General features: G+C 43.4%; 1 protein-coding gene across 1 annotated transcript in view; it reads right to left on the bottom strand.

Annotated features, from left to right (window-relative positions):
- The window catches only part of SOS1 (SOS Ras/Rac guanine nucleotide exchange factor 1), a 519,460-nt gene extending 493,319 nt beyond the window's left edge, over positions 1 to 26,141 (bottom strand). Inside the window, exon 1 of the mRNA XM_073627668.1 lies at positions 25,057 to 26,141. Within this exon, the coding sequence (XP_073483769.1) occupies positions 25,057 to 25,143 (87 nt within the window). The 5' untranslated portion in view covers positions 25,144 to 26,141. The remainder of the gene's footprint in view (positions 1 to 25,056) is intronic.
- Positions 26,142 to 27,606: the final 1,465 nt, after the last annotated feature.

Below are 27,606 nucleotides of genomic sequence, written 5' to 3'. Positions count from 1 at the left end.
TCATGATGCTGTTTGTTCACTAATGTTCTCTAACAAACCTCTGAGGGCTTCACAGAACAGTTGTATTACTACTGAGATTAAATTACACACAGGGGGACTCTACTTACTAATTAGGTGACTTCTGAAGGCAATTGGTTCCATTAGATTTTGGTTAGGGTTATCAGAGTAAAGGGGCTGGAGCTGAATACAAAGTGCAGGCCACACTTTTCAGATATTTATGTGCAAAAAAATTTTAAAACCATTTATGATTTTCCTTCCACTTCACGGTTATGTGTCACTTTGTGTTGGTCTATCACATTAAATCCCAATAAAATACATTTATATTTTTGGTTGTAACATGACAAAATGTGGAAAATTTCAAGGGGTATGAATATTTTTTCAAGGCACTGTACTTACCAATAACATTTTAACTGCTTTGTAAACCAAAATGATTTTCACACAGTTGTAAAATTCATTCACTAGCTCAATAACCACTTCCCGCCCGGCCTATAGCAAAATGACGGCCGGGCGGTGGTTCAGTTATCCTGACTGGGCATCATACGACATTCTGCAGGATAACAGCCACCACGCGCCTGTGGGGGCACGCATTGCGGAGATCGGTGGTGCGGTGTGTCAGTCTGACACACAGCTACACCGATCTCGGTAAAGAGCCTCCAACGGAGGCTCTTTATCACGTGATCAGCCGTGTCAAATCACGGCTGATCACGATGTAAATAGGAAGAGCTGTTGATCAGCTTTTCCTCACTCGCGTCTGACAGAGAGGTCAGGAGAGGAGAGCCGATCTGCGGCTCTTTTAAAAGGGGGGTCTGCGCTGATTGTTTATCATGGCAGCCCCCCCTCGGATGCCCACACTGGACCACTAAGGAAGGCGCCAGGAGCACCAGGGAAGCACCTAACATGTGGATGGCCAGGTACATCCCCCATGGCCTCCACATGTGAAAATTAAAGCCCAACATATGCCAATCAGTGTCCACAAATGGGCACTGACTGGCACCTCTATGGCACAAATAAAATCAGTGATGCTCAACAGTGTCACCCATTAGTGCCCACCTATCAATGCCCATCCGTGCCACCCATAAGTACCCATCAGTGCCACCTTATCAGCGCTCGTCAGTGCCGCTTTATCAGCGCCCGTCAGTGCCGCCTTATCAGCGCCCGTCAGTGCCGCCTTATCAGCGCCGCCATATCAGTGCCCGTCATTGAAGAAGAAAACTTACTTATTTACAAAAAAATTTTAACAGAAACAAAGAAAAACTTTATTTTTTTTTCAAAATTTTCGGTCTTTTTTTATTTGTTGCGCAAAAAATAAAAATCGCAGAGGTGATCAAATACCACCAAAAGAAAGCTCTATTTGTGGGAACAAAATGATAATGATGTTTGGGTACAGTATAGCATGACCGCGCAATTGTCATTCAATTTACAACAGCGCTGAAAGCTGAAAATTGGCTTGGGCAGGAAGGTGTATAAGTGCCTGGTATTGAAGTGGTTAAAAAAAAAAATAAAAAAAAAAAAAACACTGGAGTAGATATTTTAATATAAGCATTGAAATAGATAAAAACGTGAAAAATATGTAGTTTTAGCCTGATTAATGCACAATGTGTATTATTAATGCACCATGAAACCCAAAAATGTATTATATTGCAGCTTATCATTCATTAAATGTGGTGGCTGCATTAATTGCCTTTTTGTTTAGGCCTTCTGTTCTATTTTTCAACTTCCAAGCTATCCAGCAAAAGTATCAGAGGGTTGAGAGTCTTGCGTAAGCTTTAAGGCAGTCTTCTCTTGACGCTTAACAGCCTGACAGAGCAGTGAGAAAGCCAAAGGAAGGCAAGTAGCCTCTGCTGCAGGGACCAGAATTAAAGGGTAACTATGCTTTTATACAACTGTCTTTTAAGTGACCCCCCCCCCCCAATAATTAACCATCAATGATCGTGGAAGATCCATGCGGTTCATGAGGAACCATACAGCTGGCATTGGAAACTCATCCTAGCGCACTCACAATCATGTGTAAGTCTTTTGCACATGCAAGGACAAATCCTATTCATTCTATTGCTCTATCACATGTTAGATGGCCTTCCTATTGAATTAATTTTCTTTTTCACAGAGGCTGTTGTAAGAGGTATTGTATGACACAGCTCTGTAACAATTCCTAGAATTCTGCAACTTTAAAATTCATGCAAAAAATTACTTTGCTTTGATTTGAACTGTGTGCAACGATTCTGCCCAGATACAATGACATCATCCCTTTTTCCAAATTTGCTGGAATTCTTTTTTTGTATTGGCAGACAGCACACTATGCTATGCTGTACAACTATTGAGGTCTGAACAAGAGGGATGTTTTCAAGCAAAGCAATTAATATCAGTCCAGTAAATGTGAAAAGAAGAGTACAGCTCACCCTGCTGGCTGGCAATTGTACATATTGAAATATTCATGCACAAATTTGAGATAGATAGATAGATAGATAGATAGATAGATAGATAGATAGATAGATAGATAGATAGATAGATAGATAGATAGATATTAAAAAATACAAAATCATTTTAACATATATGATGAACACATTTTAAATATAAAACATTATACATTCTGTTTGGGTACAAAATCATGCAGGTTCAAGATGCTTCTTGTATAAAAAATATGAACAGCTGACTGATTTGGAATAATTCAAACCCACTTCTCAAATTTCCCTTGCATTCTGCACATTCCTGACCTCAGTTTGATCAGATGCTTTATGAGGCCAGAGGAGAGATCTGGGGTCCCCAAAAAGAGGACCTGTCAGGCACCATGCTATCACAAGAGATGTTGTTCATCCCTTGTAAAAGCAACAAAGTTTAACAAAAAATAAATAAAAATGGAAGGTACATTATAAGAAAAAAAAAATGTAAATAAAAAAACAAACCCCCCCCCCCATGTTCACATGCAAATGCCAAGGCACACCTGGGTCCCGCACACACGTATGTAAACGATGATCATCAGAGCAAAAGCAATAATTCCAGCACCAGACCGCCTGTGTAATTCTAAACTGGTAATCTGTAAGGACTTTAAGGCTGGATTCACACCTATGCATTTTTGTGCTTTTTGCATTTTGCAGATTTCCACTAGAGATCATGTTCCATAGGAAACAATGTTAAATGGACTCTAGTGCAAATCTGCAAAATGCAAAAAGCACTAAAACTGCATAGGTGTGAATCCAGCCTTAAAGCATCGACTATGGAGATTTTAAAGTACCATAGTTCGGCACAGTTCCACAGGCATACTCCGTTTTAAAGCGTGACACGTTAGATAGAGCTGCACGATTCTGGCTAAAATGAGAATCACAATTTTTTTGCTTAGAAGATAGATCACGATTCTCTCACGATTCTCGCAGCGTAACATCATCTTTCACATTAAAACAAAAAAAAAACTGGGCTAACTTTACTGTTTCGTTTTTTTTTTTTTTATTAATTGAAGTTTATTTTTTCCCAAAAACCGCTGGGTAAATACAGTGTGACATAAAATATTGCAGCAATTGCCATTTTATACCCTAGGGTCTCTGCTAAAATATATATAATGTCTGGAGGTTCCAAGTAATTTTCTAGCAAAAAATATTGATTTTAACTTAAGAAAAAAGTGTCAGAAAAAGATTTAGACTTTAAGTTGTTAAACTTCCTGCATTTACACATTGTTGAAAACCTGGCAGGCTGCCCGGATTATTTATTTACACAGAAGTTCTATCCCTTTGACCCAAGGGTCCTTTCACACGGGACGGGTTCGTGATGATCCGCCCCGTGAACATCCGCTTGCTCAGCAGGGATCGCTCCGTTGATCCCCACTGAGCCGGCGGATAACAGGACGGTCCCTGCTCACTGTGCAGGGACCGCCCTGTCAGATCTCCGCTCTCCCCTATGGGGGATTGGATGAACACAGACCGTCTGTCCGTGTTCATCCGATCCGCTCTGCAGACGGATAGAAAAATAGGATTTTCCTCCGTCTGCAGAATCGGACCATAGCGGGGACGGGTGACACCCGCTATCCTATAGGGATGCATGTATGTCCGTATTTCATCCGAAAATGGATGGATGAAATACGGACATACTGTCCGCACTTGTGAAAGGGGCCTAAGAAGGAAGCTTAGTTACAATGTTTCAAGTTAAAGACTTGGCAGACTTTTTCTTTTGACAGCTGAGTGAGCAGATAAAGTCGCTCCACTTGTTTATATGAAAGAATCGGCAAACTCAGCAGGAGAGATCGTCAGAGGGGGTGAATCAAGATCACGATTATTTAACAATTAATTGTGCAGCTCCAACGTTAGATATACATTTACTCAGTGTAATATCATCTTTTACATTATGCCAAACAATTGGGTATTAGATCGTGTTTTTGTGCATTAGGCTTCATTAAAGTGTATTTTTTTTAAACTGCATTAAAAAAACAGCTGCGCAATTATCATGTGACATAAAATCATGCAACACCCATTTTATTCTCTAGTGCCTCTGTGTAAAAAAAGAAATTATATATAGCCCACGTTTATTAACCACTTGCTTACTGGGCACTTAAACCCCCCTCCTGCCCAGACCAATTTTCAGCTTTCAGTGCTGACGCACTTTGAATGACAACTGCGCGGTCATACAACACTGTACCCAAATGAAATTTTTATCATTTTTTTCCCACAAATAGAGCTTTCTTTTGGTGGTATTTAATCACAGCTGGGATTTTTATTTTTTGCTAATCAAAAAAAGATGGAAAATTTTGGAAAAAAAAAAAAATCATGTTTCATAGTTTGTTATAAAATTTTGCAAACAGGTAATTTTTCTCCTTCATTGATATGCGCTGATGAGGCGGCACTGGTGGGCACTGATAGGCTGCACTGATGGGCACGGATAGGCACAGTTAAGGCGGCACTGATGGGCACTGATGGGTGGCACAGATGGGCACTGATGGGTACCACTGATGGGGGGCACTGATGGGCACTGATAGGTGGCACTGATGTGCAGCACTGTTGTTGTGGCACTGATGGGTGGCACTGTGGGCGCTGATGGGTGACACTGGTGGGCACTGGTAGGCAGCACTGCATATTGCTAGGTGACACTGGCATCGGGTCTGATGTCCCTCTCACGGCCGCCGGTGGTCGGCTTTTTTTTTCCTCCTCACGCTGTCAGCGTGAGGAGAAAAAATAGCTGATTACCGCCTCTGTTTACATCACATGATCAGCTGTCATTGGCTGACAGCTGATCATGTGGTAAGGGGTCGGGACCAACCCCTTACTCCGATATGTGATCAGGCGAGTTTCATAGACTCACTGATCACCGGGCGCGCAGGCCGCTCCTGCACGTCTATTGACGTCGTCCCGGCAATGTAGGTCCGCGCTGTTGCCGTCATTCGGCAATAGCGCGGATCTGAAGAGGTTAAACAGAAAAGCAAAAAGGTCCATTCAAGACTCCCACGCAGGGGTTTAACTTCACTCCAAAAATAAGGAAAACATACCGAGCCACCTGGTTCTCTTGTCAACAGTTCCTCTGCTTGCTCTCAACAGATTTGGCGATTCTTTCCAACCCCCCTGGACTCTCTGGCTTCCTCAGTCTCCCCGACTCCCAAGGCTGGCCAGCCTTTCCCAGTCCCTGGGCAAAGAATCCCCTTTACATGGGCTGCAGTCTCCCACAGGGCAGACCGCTTTCCAGACACAAGTCTGTCTTCACACAGCAGTAACAAGCTGCTCACTCTCCACCATCCTCCACCCTCTGCTCTCACCAGCCCCTCCTGGCTGTGTGTATATATACACACATATACATATACACATACACACGCACACAGTATCGCACAAAAGTGAGTACACCCCTCCCATTTTTGTAAATATTTTATTATATCTTTTCATGTGACAACACTGAAGAAATGACACTTTCTTTGCTACAAAATAAAGCACTGAGTGTGCAGCTTGTATAACAGTGTAAATTTGCTCTCCCCTCAAAATAACTCAGCCATCAATGTCTAAACCACTGGCAAATAAAAGTGAGTACACCCCTAAGTGAAAATGTCCAAACTGGGCCCAAAGTGTCAATATTTTGTGTGGTCACCATTATTTTCCAGCACTTCCTTAAAGGGGTTGTAAAGGTAAAAAATTTTTCACCTTAATGCATTCTATGCATTAAGGTGAAAAAACTTGACAATACCGCCGCCCCCAGCCCCCCGTTTTACTTACCTGACGCCTCGAATCTTCGCTGCTCGTTCTCGTCATCTTCATTGCAGCTCAGCCTGGTCGCTGATTGGCTGCAGTGGACGGCTCACGCTGCTGTCAATCACATCCGATGACGCGGCGCACCGGGGGGCGGGGCCGAGTGATACAGCGAGCGGCTATAGCCGCCGGCTGTATCACGGGAGCGCGCCCGCAAGCACTCACCACCATGCGAGGGAGCTCGCATTAAGGTGGTTAATGCTTGCGGGGAGGAGCTGAAACAGCCGCCGAGGGACCCCAGAAGACCAGGTTCGGGGCCACTCTGTGCAGAACGAGCTGCACAGTGAAGGTAAGTATAACATGTTTGTTATTTTAAAAAAAAAAAAAAAAAATCTTACCTTTACAACCCCTTTAACCCTCTTGGGCATGGAGTTCACCATAGTTTCAAAAGGTTGCCACTGGAGTCCTCTTCCACTCCTCCATGACGACATCGTGGAGCTGGAGGATGTTAGAGACCTTGTGCTCCTCCACCTTCCATTTGAGAATGCCCCACAGATGCTCAACAGGGTTTAGGTCTGGAGACATGCTTTGCCAGTCCAGCACCTTTACCCTCAGCTTCTTTAGCAAGGCAGTGGTCGTCTTTGAGGTGTGTTTGGAATAGTTATGTTGGCATACTGCCCTGCGGCCCAGTCTCCGAAGGGAGGGGATCATGCTTGGCTTCAGTATGTCACAGTACATGTTGGCATTCATGGTTCACTCAATGAACTGTAACTCCCCAGTGCCGGGAGCACTCATGCAGCCCCAGACCATGACACTCCCACCATCATGCTTGACTGTAGGCAAGACACACGTCTTTGTACTCCTCACCTGGTTGCCACCATACACGCTTGACACCATCTGAACCAAATAAGTTTATCTTGGCCTCATCAGACCACGGTTCCAGTAATCCATGTCCTTAGTCTGCTTGTCTTCAGCAAACTGTTTGCGGGCTTTCTTGTGCATTATCTTTAGAAAAGGCTTCCTTCTGGAAAGACAGCCATGCAGACAAATTTGATGCATTATGCGGCATATGGTCTTAGCACTGACAGGCTGACCCCCACCCCTTCAACCTCTGCAGCAATGCTGGCAGCACTCAGAAGTCTATTTCCCAAAGACAATCTCTGGATATGACGCTGAGCACATGCACTCAACTTCTTTGGTCGACCATTGTGGGGTCTGTTCTGAGTGGAACCTGTCCTGTTAAACCGCTGTATGGTCACCGTGCTGCAGCTCAGTTTTACAGTCTTGACAATCTTCTTATAGCCTAGGCCATCTTTATGTAGAGCAACAATTATTTTTTTCAGATCCTGAGAGTTCTTTGCCATGAGGTGCCATGTTGAACTTCCAGTGACCAGAGGGAGAGCGATAACACCAAATTTAACACACCCCCTCCCTATTAACACCTGAGACCTTGTAACACTAACAAGTCACATAACACTGGGGGGTGGGGGGGGGTGGCTAATTGGTCCCAATTTGGACATTTTGACTAAGGGGTGTACTCACTTTTGTTGCCTGTGGTTTGAACATTAAAGGCTGTTGAGTTATTTTGAGGGGACAGCAAATTCACACTGTTATACAAGCTGTACACTCACAACTTTACATTGTACCAAGAAATAATAAAATATTTGCAAAAATGTGAGGGGTGTACTCACTTTTGAGTATACTATATATATCAATATTACATTATTTTGGAAAAGGGTCCAGTGCTACTTTGGTGCAATTCCACAGTGATTTTGGCCCCATAAAATATGCAAGCCAAATCCAAAACACAATCGAAGTCACACTACATACATCACACTGAAAAATTGATCAAATCACAGCTACAATAGTGTGAACCTTCTGTCAGTCGGTAGAAATATGTAAACACTGAAATAGCCAACATTCAATCAAGAAAAACAAAAGGAATAAAAAGTGGCTGTAGGTATGCACAGGTACCTCTAGATGCCTACCCACTAGCATTTTTGTTTTGTTTTTTGCTAGAGTACCGTAATTAGATAAATACACTGAAAAAAAACACACACGCGACCCTACATTATTTAAAGCAAACAGATCCAAACTATTCTCACTTTTTCCACTTATCAAGAGACAAACCTGTAATTATTAAAGTTGAACTTCAGACAAATAGCTAAAGATAAAATACATACAACATTTATGAAAGCATTTTTACCTGCCAAAAGTCCATTCACTGCCAAGATTTACCCAGCTCTTCCCACAGCACAGCCCTGTCTGTTTTTGTTGACAAAATTAACACTATTGTAGTCGATTAAAACAATTCAGACAACTAAAATACGACTAAAACTAAAATGGCATTTTAGTCAAAAGACTATTGCCCTGCACACACGGTCGGATTTTCCAACGGAAAATGTGTGATAGGACCTTGTTGTCGGAAATTCCCACCGTGTGTAGGCGCCATCACACATTTTCCATCGGAATTTCCGACACACAAAGTTTGAGAGCTTGCTATAAAATTTTCAGACAACAAAATCCGTTGTCGGAAATTCCGATCGTGTGTACACAAATCCGACGCACAAAGTGCCACGCATGCTCAGAATAAATTAAGAGACTAAAGCTATTGGCTACTGCCCAGTTTATAGTCCCGACGTACATGTTTTACGTCACAGTGTTCAGAACAATCAGATTTTCCGAGAACTTTGTGTGACGTGTGTATGCAAGACAAGTTTGAGCCAACATCCGTCGGAAAAAGTCCATGGATTTTGTTGTCGGAATGTCCGATCAATGTCCGACCGTGTGTACGGGGCATTAGACTAACACTGAATCGAAATTTGATGTCAAAATTAACACTGCACTAACAAAAAAGAATAAGTAGGGGCATCTACTAAGGAAAAAGGCTTTTCTTATTTTGTTTCTTAATATTTAATGTTGGCAATACATTCAAGTAATATGTGCAATGGCATTACAGCCAATGGAGTTTCCAGTTTTTAGTTTTTTTAACCACTTAAGGACAGAGCCTCATTTTGAGATTTGGTGTTTACAAGTTAAAATCTGTTTTTTTTGCTAGAAAATTACTTAGAACCCCCAAACATTATATAATTTTTTTTTCTAACACCCTAGAGAATAAAATGGCGGTCATTGCAATACTTTGCCACACCGTATTTACGCAGCGGTCTTACAAGCACACTTTTTTGGAGAAACGTACACTTTTTTGAATAAAAAAAATAAAGACAACAGTAAAGTTACCCCAGTTTGTTTTATATTGTGAAATATATTGTTACACCGAGTAAATTGATACTTAACATGTCACGCTTCAAAATAGTGCCTGCTCGTGGAATGACGACAAACTTTTACCCTTAAAAATATCCATAGGCAACGTTTAAAAAATTCTGCAGGTTGCACGTTTTGATTTACGGAGAAGGTATAGGGCTAGAATTATTGCTCTTGCTCTAACGATCGCGGTGATACCTCACATGTGTAGTTTCAACACCGTTTTCATATGCAAGCACTGCTCACGTATGCATTCGCTTCTGTACGTAAGCTCGGTGAGATGGGGCGCATTAAAACATTTATTTTTTCTTATTTATTTTACTATTTTTTATTTTTACACAGTTCTTAAAAAAAAAAAAAAAAAAAGAAGTGTCACTTTTATTCCTATTACAAGGCATGTAAACATGCCTTGTAATAGAAAAAAAGCATGACAGACCTCTTACATATGAGATCTGGGTTCAAAAAGACCTCAGATCTTATATTTACACTAAAATATATTACAAAAAAAAAAAAATGTACCGTTAAGAGCTATGGGCGGAAGTGACGTTTTGACGTCGCTTCTTCCCTGCAATGGTATGGAGCCGAGCGAGGGCCTTCTTCCCCTCAGTCAGCTCCATACCACAGACCGAGAAGGATCTGATCGCCTCCGCCGCTACCAACGGCTCCAGTAAGCGGCCGGGGGCCTCTCCTGCAACCAATAAAAGAGATCTCACGGCGAATCCGCCGCAGAGACCACTTTTATCTGAAACGGACCGCCGGCTGAAGAAGAGGATACCGGGGTTGTGGCAGCTAGCTGCTGCCATAACAACGATATTCCTCTTCAAACAGCCGACGTATAACGGCGGGCGGCTGGCAAGTGGTTAATATGCACTTCTCTTTGTCAAAAAGCAATATTTTTGTTTGTTTATGAAACTTGCTATAATTTATAAAGATGTTATATATCACTATATATCTGTGTCTGTAGTACATGTTTAAACCTTAATACCATAAATAATTACATGTTATTAGATTTTTAGTCCAGGAGTATATAATGAGTTTGGTAATTCTAAAGAAATGCTTAAATAATGCATTACAATTTAACTAAACCCATTCGATTTTAGTCGACTATAACAAGCAATTTAGATGACTAAAAGTACAACTAAAAGTAAAATGGCATTTTAGTCAAAAGACTATGACTAAAGCCGCGTACACACGATTGGATTTTCCGATGGGAAATGTGTGATGACAGGCTGTTGGCGGAATATCCGACTGTTTGTACGCTCCATCGGACAATTGTCGGATTTTCCACGGACAAATGTTGGATAGCAGGCTTTAAAACTTTCCGCGGACAAATGTCTGTTGTCGGATTTTCCGAGCGTGTGTACACAAGTCCGTCGGACAAAAGTCCAAAGTACAAACACGCATGCTCGAAAGCAAGGACGAGCTGGAAGCTGTCGGTCTTGTAAACTAGCGCTCGTAATGGAGAATTAACATTCGTGACGTGGCAAATTATGAAACCTCGAAATGCAGCGCACATTCTCTTCCTCTTTATGGGATAATAATGAAGCTGCTTTGCAGGTGATACTGATGGAGTTATGGCAAACGTATGTATTTTAAAAGGCTTTTATTTTCTAGTGATATCAAGAATAATATTATCCCCTTCCCGCCGACCGTATGCACATCTGCGAACTCGGCTTTCGGGGGTTATACTGGGATGATGCCTGCAGCTGCAGGCATCATCCCGGTACCATTGTTTAGAGCGGGCGATCGGCTGTCCGAGTATAACAACCGATGCAGCTAAAAGCCGCTCGGCTGTTATACCGCAGGAGCGGGAGGGGACATCCCCCCTCCCGCCGCTCTTACCGGGCCTCCCGTGCGATCGGGAAGCCCGGTGTCCAATCGGCCACCTTCGGTGGCTGGGGGCGGCTTCGTTCCAGCCTTCTGAATGTAAACGCAGAAGCGACGTCATGACGTCACTTCCCGTTTACTCGGCTGCCAATGGCGCCGAATTAAAAAAAAATACACAGTATTCAGAATCGCCGTTTTCGGCGATCTGAATACTGTGAAGTGCAAAGGAGGGATCGGGGGTCTCCATAAAGAGTACCTGTCACCACCTATTACTGTCACAAGGGATGTTTTTTTTAAACGCAATTTACAAGTATAAAAAAAATAAAATTAAAAAAAAAAAAATTAAAAAATTTTTTTTTAAGCGCCCCCGTCCCCGCGAGCTCGCGCAGCGAAGAAAGCGCATACGGAAGTCGCGCCCGCATATGTAAACGTTGTTTAAATCACACATGTGAGATATCGCCGCGATCGTCTAGCACTAGACCTCCTCTGTAACTCTAACCTGGTAACCGTAAAAAAAATTTAAAGCGTCGCCTATGGAAATTCATAGGTACCGTAGTTTGTCGCCATTCCACGAATGCGTTCAATTATAAAGCGTGACATGTTTGGTATCTATTTACTCGGCGTAATATCATCTTTCACATTATACAAAAAAATTGGGGTAACTTTACCGTTTGGATTTTTTAAAATTCATGAAAGTGTCTCTTTTCCAAAAATTTGTGTTTAAAACACCGCTACACAAATACCGTGTGATATAAAATATTGCAACAATCTCCATTTTATTCTCTAGATTCTCTGCTAAAAAAAATATATAATGTTTGGGAACTCTAAGTAATTTTCTAGAAAAAATATGGTGTTTACAAGTTAAAATCCGTATTTCAAAAATAGGCTTAGTCATGAAAGGGTTATTATGCTTTTTTTTCGGGTATACATCCACTTTAACCTCTTCAATACCAGGCACTTACCCCCCCTTCCTGCCCAAGCCACGGCACTGATAGGGATCACTGATGGCACTGGCAGGCATTGCTGATGGGCACCGATTACCATCTGCCTGGGCACTGATTGCCATCTCCCTGGTGGTCCAGGGTGGCATACCTTTTTGGGTACCCCTGGTGGTCTGGCAGCATCCCTGGTGGTCCTGGGTGGGCATCCGTGGGGTGCTGCACTGATAAACAATCAGCACACACCCCCTGTCAGGAGAGCCGCCGAGTGAGGAAAAGCCGATCAACGGCTCTTCCTGTTTACATCGTGATCAGCCGCGATTGGACACAGCTGATCACGTGGTAAAGAGCCTCTCTTTCAGAGGCTCTTTATCAAGATCGGTGTGTCAGACTGACACACCGCAACGATCGCCACGGGCGTGTGCCGGCAGTTATCCTGCTGGACGTCATATGACGCCCAGTCAGGATAACAGAACCACCGCCCGGCCATCATTCTGGTATAGGCCAGGCGGGAAGTGGTTAAAAAAAAAATAAAACATCAGTGCGCATGGAGCTTTAAATTTTTCTGTAGAAAAATGATGATATATATTATATATAATGGTGCTATAGCTGCAGTACAATGTAATAAAAATACATTAGGATTTGAAATGCAAACTTTTTCCCCCAATTTCTCCTGTCATTTCATATCACATCACACATTATAAAGTTGATGCATAAGGAGGTTACATTTACAAAACTCAACAACGCTTCTTATCTTGCAACACTAGACCTTCTTTAAAGCCCAATTCCAGGAAAAATTGAATTGAAAATAAATGCATTGTACATCAATTAGCTTACTCCTCGGGCTTGATTCAAAACACTTCTTCCTAAAGCCCCATACACACGATCCGAATATCGGACGAATGATCATCCGTTTTTGTTTGCATGCCAATCTCACATCGAATCTGATGAGTTTACTAAAGTCCCGAAAATTCCCGTACGACAGAATAAAAATTCGGAAGCGATGTCATGTGTTGCAATGCATTTGTATTGCATTTTCGAACGATAGCTGTACCGATTAAACGAAAATCGTACGATCTGGCATCGTACGGAAAAAATTTCCGTGCATGTCCGATAGAATAATATCGGATGAACTGTCCTGATTGGCTCTCGAAAGCTCTGTACTAACGATCCGATTATCGTACGATCGTTTCGAATGCGGCATTTTACGTACGATTTTCGGATCGTGTGTACGGGGCTTAAGCCATCATGCAGAATAATGGATCAAAGTCACAGTTTCCAACTATGAGCCAAGCCAATATCCTACCATGGGGAATAAAGCCGGGTTCACACATGCCGAACGTGGGGAAACATCGGCTGTTTAATACAATAAAAAAACAGAAGGAGGAGTGGCTGCACACAGAAGTATTACCATTGGTAATGAGTAAGCACAAAGTAATCGTGTGAAACACGTCTACCTGATGCACTTGCTAACTGTCCTGTGGGGTGCGACTCTTTGCTTTTATGGAAGTTTAATAAAGGACTTTTCGGTACTTTGGTGTGCAACCACTCCTCCTTCCATATACTTTGCATGGCAGGCGAGCCGTAGCTTGAACCCGTGGGAGGAGTCCTTAGCCCAGTTCACCTGGATCCACTCACCTGGAGCGGTGTTTCCTTGTCTCCAAAAAAAAAAAAAGAAACGTCCGACATTCGGCCCGTGTGTATGTTAGTCTGTCTGTTCGGCCGGCTTATGTCGGGTATGCATGCTGGAGAAACAGCAGGCGCCGACTCCTAATCGGCGTGCTCAGCCAATGGCAGAGAGCGCTGATAGGAGTGTTCTGGCAGGGGGGCCCCGTCCCACCTATCAGAACACAACAGCTCAGCGGGGGAGATCACCGGTTTAACCTTGCATGGTTAGTACAGTGGCTCCGACTGGAGCTGACAGTTTTTCTTTCATTGAATGCTGGGTTGTACGAAAAAAAAATTGCAGTGTGTACCCTGCTTAAGCCCTTTTCCCTGCTCATTATCTTTTTGAGCACTGGTCCCTTCACCACCCCCGTGAGTTCTCCTGTGTCTGGAGTCTTTGAAAGAGGACCTGGCCACTGAAAGTGTCTCCATCACCACTAAGATGTCCATATCACACTAGCAGTGATGTGGACACCCCAAGGAGGACAGCAGGAAAGGGAGAAGAGAGAAGGATCATCATGTGACTTAGCTTCAAGTAAAATGGGCATTTGGATAGTTTTCTTTTTTTTTATACCAGTGGTTGGGGGGGGGGGGGGGGGTGAGAGGGGCAAACATCCTGGAGATTGGCATTAAGTAGTGGTACAGTGGTGAAATAATATGTTAGACATTTTTTTTTACCTACTCAGATGTTATTTTAACTGAATGCTAAATGCAATCCACGAAGATAAAAGGTCCTTTTTTCTTGTTGAAAAGGTGTGGAACTATTACCTCCTTCAGGGGTGCTTTATGACAGATTTCTTACATTGTTTTATGCTTATTGCACGTGATGAACTGAGGTACAATAGAAATAGAACCTTTTCCTTGATTTTCTTATAAATCTAACCACCTGTTTACCAAGGTACATTTATAAATGGCATGGTAGACAAGTGCTTAAATCAAGCTCAGTAACTGCGCTTGGTACCAGATTTAAGAGTCAAAGAAGGGATTTCCAATAAAAATGATTGGGTGGCTCTACATAGGAAGGTATGTTATTTACTTGTTTTAAAACCTTCTTTTTTTTTTTTTTGCACCATTCTTTAGTTGCTAACTGGTTTTTGTCCTAGGCCAAATCAATGTCATACATCCAAGTGGCCTTCGTGGGCATTTTTTGGGCATGCCTGAGCTAAGAGCCAAGGGACTCTAGGAAGTAAATGCATCATGAATCATGTGCCCTTACTCAAGATAGCCGTGGCTAGAAATGATGAGGGTGTTTTTCAAGGTGATTTCTCAATAAAATAAAGCGTAGAGACTAGGATGGATGAGTGAGTTTGCTTTAAATATTAAAAAATAATAAAACAGGATTTTCGGTTTGTGGTGCTCAAATACAGTTAAGTTCTGCTTTAGATGCAATGAAAGTGAAAGTTAAACAGTCATCTGCTCCACCCATCGAGCTACCACAATACTGCCAAAGTGTTGAAATAACACCCAATTTATATTTCACAGTAATGGATAAAATAAAGTCCCAGATGATAAAACACCACCAGCTTAATGTGCACATATGACAGGGTAAATTGAATATGCAACTACGATTCCATCTTTTGTGAACTGCAAGTTTTAGCAAGCAAAAAAGAATGTTAAAATAAGAACAGATCAAATTAACTTCCACTCTCATGATCCTGAAATGTGTGAATTGCCCCCATTGCATAATTTTGTAATTCTTTAAAATGTTTATATCAAGAACAAAAAGTAGAGAACAAATCCAAATTTAACAATGGCCCAAAGCTATTTGTTTTAACTCTGCAGATAGCTTCTCAATAGGGATTCTAAAGCAGGGAGACTATCACAATGAGTGAAAGGTGTTTTTCACAAAGAACAAAAGACAATTTGGAATATGGGGGTTCTAACATATCCTGTTCAATGTATCTGCTGTACACCTACAAAGAGAAGAGTGTCACGTCCAGCAGAAAATCCAAGCTGAAGCAGTTAAAAAAAAAAAAAAAAAAAAAAAAAAAGCAGTTTCAGAACATCCTAGAAATAAAACTTTTAAACTCTAGGCAGTTACCCCTTGAAATGTTCCACATTTTGTCACGTTACAACCAAAAAAAACATAAAAGAATTTTATTGGGATTTTATATAATAGACCAACAAAGTGGCACAGAATTGTGAAGTGGAAGAAAAATGATAAATGGTTTTCAAGATTTTTTACAAATATGTGAAAAGTGTGACACACATTTGCAATCAGCCCCCTTTACTCTGATATCCCTAACTAAAATCTAATGGAATCAATTGCCTTCAGAAGTCACCTAATTAGTAAATATAGTCCACTTGTGTGTAATTTAATCTCAGTATAAATACAGTTATGTTATGTGAAGCCCTCAGAAGTTTGTTAGAGAACCTTTGTGAACAAACAGCATCATGAAAGCCAACAGCAAACCTACCAAGACATCGCCATCCACCTAAACTGACAGGCTGGGCAAAGAGAGCATTAAATCAGAGAAGCAGCCAAGAGGCCCATGGTAACTCTGGAGGAGCAGCAGAAATCCAAATCTTAGGTGGGAGAATCAGCCCACAGGACAACTTTTAGTCGTGCACTCCACAAATCTGGCCTTTATGGAAGAGTGGCAACAAGAAATTCATTGTTGAAAGAAAGCCATAAGAAATCCTGTTTGCAGTTTGCGAGACGCCATGTGATGGACACAATAAACAGGTGGAAGAAGGTGCTCTAGTCAGATGAGACCAAAATTAAACTTTTTGGCCTAAAAGCAAAACGCTATGTGTGGTGGAAAATGAACACTGCACATCACACTGAACACGAAGGGTGTTGAAAATGACCAGCGCAGCGATGCATCACGATGCAGCCTTTGGTATTCTGCATCAATGCGGAATGCAGTTTAAACATGATTAAGCGTGACGTCACCCTCCGTCCACAGAAGTGTCATGGCTGGAATGAAAGATGGTGGCGGGCTGGCGGACTGGCTGAGCCCGTCGCCGCCCCCCCCCCCCCACTCACTCGATGATGTAGCCTCAGGAGGCGGGCGCTGCAGCATGTCAGCATGCCGCCCCTACCCAAGCTCTGCCCCTGCTCGGAATCTGTAGCTTTGTTGCCTCCCTGATGGACAGGCGCCGCTCGGCACTAACACACACAAATAAATACAGCTCTTATCACAGCCGTGGGATGGTTTACGGGGTCTGCTTCAGGAAATGAACTGAGAGGAGGAGGGGGGGGTACAAGTGCTCCGAAAGTGAGAGACCATCCTGTCATGCTTAATGTATGTGAGCGGTGAGTGCATAGAAGTGGCACATCCCCCACCTCTGCTGCACCTTTCCAGTCTGTGTACCTATCACATTGGGGGCTGCACTCCTCTTTTTCGGTCTAGTTTCTGCCTAATATTTCCTTATAATCTGGAAACATCCACTTATTTGCAAGCAATATACTTCTTTCTGATTGGAATGCCTTCCTTTTTTTTTTTTTTTTTTTTTTTTTTTTTGCAGTGATGTTGACCTGCATTCTACCCAAGTTGCTGCCAAAAGATTGATCAATGATTTTTTAAAGTGATACTATAGGGGTATTATTTTTTCTTTAAAAAAAAAAAAGAAGATATCATACTTACCTGTTGACCATCTCCTGTATCCCTTCCGCAGTCTCTGACCCTCTCTTGTACCATGTCTGCAGTCTCTGACCCTCTCTTGTACTATGTCTACAGTCTCTGACCATCTCCTCTAGTATTTGGGGGGGAGCCTGGAGGTCCTCTAAGTTCTTGCCTGCTGTGCTTAGACTTTGCTAGTTACAGGGAGTGTTTTCTTTTTTACTTTTTTTTTTTTTAACTTGTAAAATAAAAAAAATGGAGTTCTCCTGACTGAATCTTTTTGATGAAAACCATGCGCAGTAACTGTGATGCATCGCTGAATCTAATCGTTAACATGATAATCATAATCAAATCGTGAGGCCAGCGAAGATGTGCACCTCTACTGAACACACCATCCCCACCGTAAAACATGGTGGTGGCAGCATCATGCTGTGGGGATACTTTTCTTCAGCAGGGACAAGGAAGCTGGTCAGAGTTGATGAGAAGATGGATGGAGCCAAATACAGGGCAATCTTAGAAGAAAACCTGTTGGAGTCTGCAAAAGACTTGAGACTAGGGCGGAAGTTCACCTTCCAGCAGGACAACGACCCTAAACATACAGCCAGAGCTACCATGGAATGGTTTAGATCAAAGCATATTCATGTGTTAGAATGGCCCAGTCAAAGTCCAGACCTAAATCCAATTGAGAATCTGTGGCAAGTCTTGAAAATTGCTGTTCACAGATGCTCTCCATCCAAATCTGACAGAGCTTGAGCTAATTTTGCAAAAAAGAATGGGCAAAAATTTCACGCTCTAGATGTGCAAAGCTGTAATCGCAGCGAAAGGTGGTTCTACAAAGTATTGACCTGGGGGGGGGGGGGGGGGCCGAATACAAATGCACGCCACACTTTTACGATATTTGTACAAAAAATTGAAAAACATTTATCATTTTCATTCCACTTCAGTTATGTGCAACTTTGTATTGGTCCATCACATAAAATCCCTATAAAATACATTTACGTTTTTGGTTGTAACATGACAAAATGTGGAAAATGTCAAGGGGTATGAATACTTTTTCAAGGCACTGTAAGAAGACCATGCAGCTCTGAAATCATTAAATTTATTTTTTAAAAGCAAGCAGACCAAGTACCCGAGTTTGCATTGATATCAGCCTCTTGCAGAAAAAAAAGGCAGTAGAAATCGACAATCAGTTCACATGCCGACAAGCAGCATGCTGATAGGAAGAGAAAGCTGATTGACAGAGATAAGCTCATCCCTATAAAACACTGCAGATACACATCACCTATAAGGGCTCTAGGCCAGGGGTATTTAACCCCTTCAGATCCGCGCTATAGCCGAATAACGGCTACAGCACGGACCTACTTTGCCAGGAGGGCGTCAATAGTGCCACCTACCAATGTATAAGTCACCAATGTCAATGACACCAATCAGTGCCTCATCAACAGTGCTGCCCATCAGTGTCACCTACCAGTGCCCATCCGTAGCACCTACCAGTGCCTGTCAGTGCTCACCAGTGCAGCCTGTCACTGACCACATCAATGAAGGAGAAAAATTACCTGTTTGCAAAAAATAAAAACCCCAGTAGTGATTAAATACCACCAAAAGAGAGTTCTATTTGTGTGAAAAAAATGATAAAAATTTAATTTGGGTACAGTGTAGCATGACCACGCAATTGTCTAAGTGTGACAGCGCTGAAAGCTGAAAATTGGCCTGGGCAGGAGGGGGAGTTTAAGTGCCCAGTAAGCAAGTGGTTAACTGAAATTTCCGTATGTTCAATCAGTACAAATTTTCTTACAGTAGAGGGGTGATTCATGTTTAAAGTGGTTCTAAAGTCAGTAAGTTTTTTTTTTTTTTTATCTTAATGCATTCTATGATAAGATAAAAAAAAAACCTGTGTGCAACAACCCCCCTAATACTTACCTGAGCCCTATCTTGATGCAGCGATGTTAAACAAAAGACTCGGCTGTCCGGGACTCTCCCCCCTCGTTGGCTGAGACAGCAGCTGGGCGCCAGTGGTTCCCGCTGCTGTCAAAGTCAGTGAGCCAATGAGGAGAGAGAGGGGGTGGGGCCCGAGCAGTGGCTCCATGTCTGAATGGACACGCAGAGCAGCGGCTCAGCACGCATGTCCCATAGTAAGCTGCTTGCTGTGGGGACACTCCGTAGGAGGGAGGGTCTAGGAGTGGCGGCAAGGGACCCGAGAAGAGGAGGATCTGGGCTGCTCTGTGCAAAACCATGATACAAGAGAGGGTCAGAGACTGCCGACGTGATACAAGAGAGGGTCAGAGTCTGCCAACATGAAACAGGAGAGGGTCAGAAACTGCCGACGTGATACAAGAGAGGGTCAGAGACTGTGCAAATGATACAGGAGAAGGTCAGCAGGTAAGTATATCTTTTTTTTTATTTTAAAGAAAAAATAATAATACCCTTTTAGTATCACTTTAAAAAAATCATTGATCAGTCTTTTGGCAGCAACTTGGGTAGAATTGCAGGTCAACATCTCTGCAAAAAAAAAAAAAAAGGAAGGCATGCCAATCAGAAAGTATACTGCTTGCAAATAAGTGGATGTTTCCAGATTATAGGGAAATATTAGTCAGAAACTAGACCGAAAAAGGAGTGCAGCCCCCAATGCAATAGGTACACAGCACACAGACTGGAAAGGTGCAGCAGAGGTGGGGGATGTACCACTTCTATGCACTCACCCCTCACATACATTAAGCATGACAAGATGGTCCCTCACCTTCGGAGCATGTGTACCCCCCCACCCCCGTAGTTAATTTCCTGAAGCAGACCCCGTGCCTCATCCCACGGATATGATAAGAGCTTCTGTGTGTGTCAGTGTCGAGCGGTGCCCATCCATCAGGGAGGTGACAGAGCTACAGATTCCAAGCAGGGGGAGAGCTTGAGTGGGGGCAGCATGCTGACATAGGGGGGCCGGGATCTGGGGGCCCCCTTGTTAAAGGTGACTTCCAGATTCCGATAAGCCACCTGCCCGCAGACCCCCACAACCACTGCCCAGGGTTGTCGGGAAGAGGCCCTCGTCCCCATCAACATAGGGGCAAGGTGCTTTGGGGTGGGGGGGTGCAGACCCACCCCCCATGTTGAGGGCATGTGGCCTGTGGTCGAGGCGGGGGAGGGCCACCCCCTTTCCTGACCTGCCAGGCTGAATGCTGGGATAAGGGGCCACTATGGATTTTGGGGGGAACCCATGTGGTTTTTGTTTTTGGCGTGGGGCTTCCCCACAAGTCCATACTAGACCGAAGGTCTTGAGGATGACCCGGTGCCATTTTTAATTTTTTTTTTATTCTGGTGTAAAGTTCCCTTTCAAGATCCATACCAGAGTCAAAGTGAAATTTTTTTGGGGGCGGAGCGGAAATCCTCTTTTTAGAGGGTTCCAGCTCCCACTTCATCCCGGGGCACCGTAGCGCCAGAAGGAAGATCACCTTTCCCCTCTCCCTCTAGGCAATCATCTGGGACATGTCACAGGTCCCAGATGATTGCCCGGCCAGTCACAGCATGGCTCCAGCATGCGCAGTGCGTGCCCGGCTGTGAAGCCGCAGCCGCGTGCCCACAGTGACAATGCCGGCGCCGCAGACAGGAGGGGGCTTCGTTCCCCAGCATCGCTGGACCCTGGGACAGGTAAGTGTCCGATTATTAAAGTCAGCAGCTGCAGTATTTGTAGCTGCTGACTTTATTTTTTTTTTTTTTTAATTGGAATTCTGCTTTAAGATGACTTTCTTAGGGAACCATTGATTTTTACATGTAAAGAAAAAAACCCTTGACGCGGCTTAACGCTGTATCCATTTAGTCGCATTTAGCAGTGTCAAACATGTTTACAGCTGTAACGCTGGTCTTCAGAATGAAAATGTCTATGCCACTTACAGCTCCTAAAAGCTTATGTGTGTATGGACACATAGAATAACATGGAGAGGCGTTTTTAAGCTGCAAAAAAAAAAAAAAAAACTGAAGCTGGTAAAAGCGGCTGTAAAAAACAACCTGTGTGTATGAGGCCTAAATACACCATTGCTTCGTGTTTTGTATTACAATACATGTCAATATATTTCTTTAAAGGAAATCTATGGTCACAACTTACACTTTATAACATCAGCATTGTAATAGCGATACAAAAAATAGTTATATATGACAATCAAATATAAGCCTTCTTGAAAAATCTCCTTTCAGGTTGTGAGTCCTGCCTGTCTGCTGGTCATCTCTTTCCACAACCTCCAGGATTCCCTGCATGCTTTGCAACTTCTAGAAAGTGAGCAGTCTAGCTGGGAGACTTTGCAGCTGGCAGCAGTGCCAAGCAAGTGAGCCTCTGTGATAGTATGCAGCCAATCAGCACAGGACATGGAAGAATGCAGCAATTACTGTAGTAGCACCATCTACTACAGTGATTGTCAGCTTTCACAGAGGTGCAAACTTACATTGTTCCAAGCCTGATCAATGTAACTACATAACATAGATCACACCTGGAGTTTAGCTTTAAAATGTTTGTTAAAAGAGAAGTTTGGGATTTTTTTTTTTTTAGAAATCATACTTGTCTAGGTGGATGCAGCATTGGTCTGGTACTTCTTCATGTCCCCGCCAGCTCCAAGAGTGATAAAACGCCGCTGATCGCTCAGTGAGCAGAGAGCCGGTGACTGTCCATTCTCTTTCCCCCAAGTGCCAGTCCAGGCTCCTGGGTGGATACTGACGATCTTTCCCCAGCCTGGACCAGCTCTGTGACATCAGCCGAATGCAGGCTTCAGCTGAAAACTGTTTGGGGGAAGTACAGCCAAACAAGCTTTGGCTGTACTTCTTATACCTTTTCAGACAAAATTAAAAAGGTGAACGCCATAACCATCTTTACCCCCTAGTCCCCGCTGTACTTACCCCCAATAATGCTAAGCTGTCAGTGCCCACAGTCCAGTGGTCTGAGGATTTGAAATCCCCGTTCTCTGTGCAGTGCCTCCAGGACAGACCAGAGTGATTCTGATTGGTCAGCACGTGCACAGTGAGACACTGTGTGGGCACTGACAGCTCAGCATCATTGAAGGCAAGTACAGCGAGGACCAGGGGTGTAAGGTGGGTGTATGGTGTTAGTTCACCTTTTCATTTTTTCTGAAAGGTGAACACTTTAAAAGTAGAACTAAAGGAAAAACTTTTTCTCAGTTTAACCACTTAAGGACCGCCCACCGCATATATACTGCGGCAGGGCAGCCCTATTGCACGAAACGCTGTACCAGTACGGCGTTTCGTGAACGAGACACGTGTCCGCTGCACGGCGGGGGAGCCGATGCACGGGTCCAGCAGCCACGATGTCCGTCACCCACCCGCAATCGCTCCACAGAGAGGAATTGTTATGTAAACAAAGCAGATCCCCATTCTGACAGGGGAGCACAGAGAGATAGTCTGTTCCTACTGATCAGGAACAGCAATCTCTACTCCCAGTCAGTCCACCTTCCGCACAGTTAGAAAGCACCTCCCTAGGACAAACCTAACCTGTGATCGCCCCTGGTGTTAACCCCTTCCCTGCCAGTGTCATTTATACAGTGATAAGTGCATATTTTTAGCTCTGATCACTGTAATAATGTCACTGGTCCCAAAAAAAGTGTCAAAAGTGTCCGATCTGTCCACCGCAATGTCGCAGTCCCGCTAAAAATTGCTGATCACTGCCATTACTGGTAAAAATCGATCCCCCATTTTAAAGACGCTTTAACTTTTGCACAAACCAATCAATATACTCTTATTGGAATTTTACCAAAAATATATAGAATACATATTGGCCTAAACTGATGATGAAAAATTTTGTTTTTTTACTTTTTTTTTTGGATATGTATTATAGCAAAAAGTAAAACAATATTGTTTTTTTTCCAAAAATGTCGTTTTTTTTTTGCTTATAGAGCAAAAAATAAAAACCGCAGAGATGATCAAATACCACAAAATAAAGCTCTATTTATGGGAAAAAATGGACATCCATTTTATTTGGTAACAGCGTTGCACGCCCGGGCAATTGCCAGTTAAAGTAACGCAGTGCCGTATCGAAAAAAAAATTGCCTGGTCATTAAGGGGGTAAATCCTCCCGGGGTTGAAGTGGTTAAATAGAATATAGGGAGGGTTATAACCCCTATCAGGGTTTTTCTGCCCTATGTGTACCATTAGGGAGATTTCCCTTCACTTTCTGTCCCATAGTCAGAACAGGAAGTGAGAGGAAATCCTTCTCTACTCATGTTCTGGTGACAACCCAAAATTTGGGATTTTCTTTCACTTTCAGTTTAATAATGGTAATGAGGAAAACTAGAGAAGGTGAATCTCCCTAACCGGGGCACACATAGTAATGAAAAACTGGCAGGTGTTCCAATTCTCACTGCAAGGGTTAAAGGGTTCAGCTTTTAAAAAAAAACATAATAAATGCACTTTTTTTTTTTTTTTTTTTTTTTTAGGAGCCTGTAAAGCATTGTACCATGATCAGCAGATTGCAGGTACAATGTCAGGCTCCTGCAGACTGTCAGTGTAGCTGTCTGCCCGTACATACCTTCGATACAAGCAAGCAGTTACTGATATAGCAGGAAGATCAATGAACTACCTAGAGTGCTCATTGGTTCATTGAGGACTACAAACCATCAGCCGCAAATGCTGACGTTACTTGTAGTTCATTCATTCACAGAACACAGAATGAATGACGTGTCTCTGTGGAGAGAAACCCTGGCCCGCTGTCACTGGCAAGGTGGATTGGGGGGGAAAGAAGGCAGATGTTGAACATGTTACACCCTAAATATAGGTGTAACATGTTCACAAAAGTGAACTTAGTCTTTAACTGCTCATTGAGGCCTAGGTGACAGGAAAAGCATTTTACTTACCCGATCCTCTGCTCCAGCAGTGGTCTGTCCCCTGGCGCCAAGTCCAATGCAGGGCTATGGTCCCTGCATCGGTTATGATTACATCAGAGGACCTTAGGCCATCGGTGTGCAGGGGAGAAGAGGTTGCAGGGACTGCCCTAGCTGCATGGAGGAGCCTGCAGGAGCAGAGGATCAGGTAAAAAAATGTTTTACAAATCACCTAGATATTAGAGATTGGCTTGGGCGTGTTTGGGATCCCACTAGGAAGCCAACACTGCACACGGCTAATCACAAGCAGTGAGACATTTCTCAATCTGAGCAGCTGCAGATCGGGAAATGCCTCACTGCCTGTGATTAGCGGTATGCAGTATCAGCTTCCTAGTGGGATCCCGAACACACCCAAGCCCATCTCTACTAAACATAAACAGTTAAGTGGGTGGCCCCACTGCAAGGGCAGAGTTTATGTTTTCCTGGTGTGCACCTTTATTGGTCATGTGATTTACCTAGAATCTTGTTACAGTCCTAGGGCTGGCTCACACAAGTGTGCCCTTGCAAGATACATGTGGGCGCAAATTAGTGGCACCACAAACGCAGCGTGCTTGAGGCTACCGCACTGTACCAAGTGGTTTGGTGTGACGGGATCTGAAAAAGTAGTGCTTTTTCCGCGTTCTGTTACGTTTGGCATTCCATTTGAAATGAATGGGCTGTCAAAACCTGATAGCGACCTTCAATCCCTCATTCTATATTTTCCAAAATAAAACCCGATCATTTTGTTGACAGAGGTGAGAAGAGAAAAGACAGGTTGGTGGAGTAGAAGGAATGGACGGCTCACCTTCTTCAGGGAGGATACCAGCAGATTCCTCCACTTGGGGGCATTTTCCTCGCTGAAGAAATCGTACTGGAGTTGGGGTGCCTGCATGACTCGTTCCTTCTTCTAGGTCCTCACAATGGAACCCCTGAAGCAAACAGGCCACCTGAACGGCTGGCTCCGGCCCACAGCGATCACACGTCCCCGACTGCAGAGGCCTTTTCTTAGGGCAGAGGATCGTCCATACGTACAGGGCGAGGGAGGAGGGCGCCCCTTAGCAGGGGCAGCATATAGAGGGACAGGAAACACACAGCAGCAGCACCCCTGAGGGGAGAAGAGATGGCTGGCGGCTCATGGACACCGCTGTGAGGGGACAGTCTGTACATATAGGACACTTGTCTGCACACATCAGTCACCCCAGGATGACACAGGAGGCCGCAGCTGCTCGCACTGCCCTCTCGGGCCCACACGGACACAGCAGCCCCGGTGATAGTGAGGAGGACTAGATCACCCGCACCTCATGGCAGACACTCCGGGGGGCCAACGGGCGTCACCTGACAGATGCCAGTCTCCCCCAGCAGGGTGATGGCAGCAGACACCCCGTCTCCCCTCCCCCCTCTCCGTCTCACTGGCCGCCCGTCCTCCTCGCTGTCAGAGGTCGGCGTCGCACGCCGGTAGAGGGACCCAGGAGCAATCCCACTGCGTCACTTTGTTGTTGTTATTGTTTATTCCCCAGCTTTCTCTCCCGACAGTTAGGCTCAGCGGCCGTTGGAAGAAGCAGCCACTACGCATGCGCCTTTCTCAGAGCCCAGGAGTGCTCGCTTGCAACCGTCACGTGACTCTGATGTCTGGATACGCCCCCATGCCCGGCCGACAAGACAGTTTTTTGTTTTTTGTTTTCTAACCAGCTTTATTGCTACCACGCAGAATTGATTCAAAGCTTCAAAGGAGATGCAGGAGACGAGCGGAGCACTGCAGTTACTATGTACTCAATATTCTTTTCAGTGTCATATATTTATTTTTTTTTATTTATTTATTTATTTCAGGTACTTATATAGCGCCATCAATTTACGCAGCGCTTTACATATACATTGTACATTCACATCAGTCCCTACCCTCAAGGAGCTTACAATCTAAGGTCCCTAACTCACATTCATACATACTAGTGACAATTTTAGATAGGATCCAATTAACCTACCAATCCCAAAACACCAGTTATATGCCACTAATCATGCATGAAAGCTCAGTGAAAATGCTATGTTCTGATAGCTTCTTTTTTTCTATGCTACTGAGAGTCTTGGCAGTGCCCAGGGCAAATATGCCAAACTACGCCCCCCCCCCCTTACCTTAGGGTTAATGTCAGGACGCCCCCATCACTGCAAAAAAACGATTGTGCCCAGGTCAGCCGCCCCTCCTGCCCACCGCTTGTCTCTGCCCTGAGAAGAGAAACAAAAGAAGTGCCTCTGAGTGCAGGTATTTATTTGTAGCAGTAAACAAGTAATCCACACTTACAATAAGGTTAGGGAAGTACGGCTACGACGGGGAAAATATCCTGGATTAGTCCCATGCCTCCATGGCAAGAGGCTGCAAGGTGGTTCCGAAGGGATGGCAGTGGTCCCACGCAAGGAAAAGTTTGCAGCTGGGCTGGATGGGAGCTCCGTTGGTCCGACATGACGCTCGTGGGCGTGTGACGTCACCAGGATAGAACAGACCACAACGCATTTCAGAGCATGCGCGAAGCTCACACTGGGCATGCACGCTCCTTTTTCAAGTGTAGGGTGAATGGGAGAGGAGGGGGACTTAAGTAGCTCCGTACATTAGGGCTAAAACACGCTACAGCTGACAAAGAAGAGCAGACATTGGTGTAGCTGGAAACGAGGGAGTCTGCTACCAACAAAACAACATAACTGATTGGAAGCCTAAATTGAAAAAATAAAATAAATAAAAAAAAAATAATTAATAAAAAATAATAAATTATATAAATATATATAAAAATCATAAAAAGAAAAAGATTCTTTGTGTGTGTGTATATATATATATATATATATATATATATATATATATAAAATGTATAATGTGAAAAAAAGTAATAATATATTTATGTGTATTGTTGAGGATGAACCAGAAGTAATAATGATAAAGATAATTAAGAACAAACCAAGGATGATGATAATAACAATAATTATAGGACACAAGATGAATAATAACGGTGCCTAAAAAACTAGATTATCGTGTCATGCTAATTGTAAACATAATCGCATTGACACGATAATATATCATGTGATGACGGCATCTGTCTAGAGGATGGAGGATATATAAAAATACTATGGGTAAAGGATTGGGAGTGGAAAATTATGAGTAAAAAATTATAGTTATTATTTTGGTTATGGGTAAAAGATGCATTACACTAAAAAGAACATTATGGCTGGGTGGAACTAATAGTGGCAATTACTGAGAATCTATGCACAATGCATTGATGTGTATACATATCTGTGGGGGTACATATCAAAAGATGTGTAATTATATGCAAAGAGGTAGAGGGGAAAGAAAGGAAAAAAGGAAAGAAAAAAGGAG

The sequence above is a fragment of the Aquarana catesbeiana genome, linkage group LG04, assembly GCF_042186555.1.
Source record: "Aquarana catesbeiana isolate 2022-GZ linkage group LG04, ASM4218655v1, whole genome shotgun sequence".
Lineage (NCBI taxonomy): Eukaryota > Metazoa > Chordata > Amphibia > Anura > Ranidae > Aquarana > Aquarana catesbeiana.
Note: the sequence above shows the minus strand (reverse complement) of the source record. Positions and strands in the feature narration are given on the sequence as shown.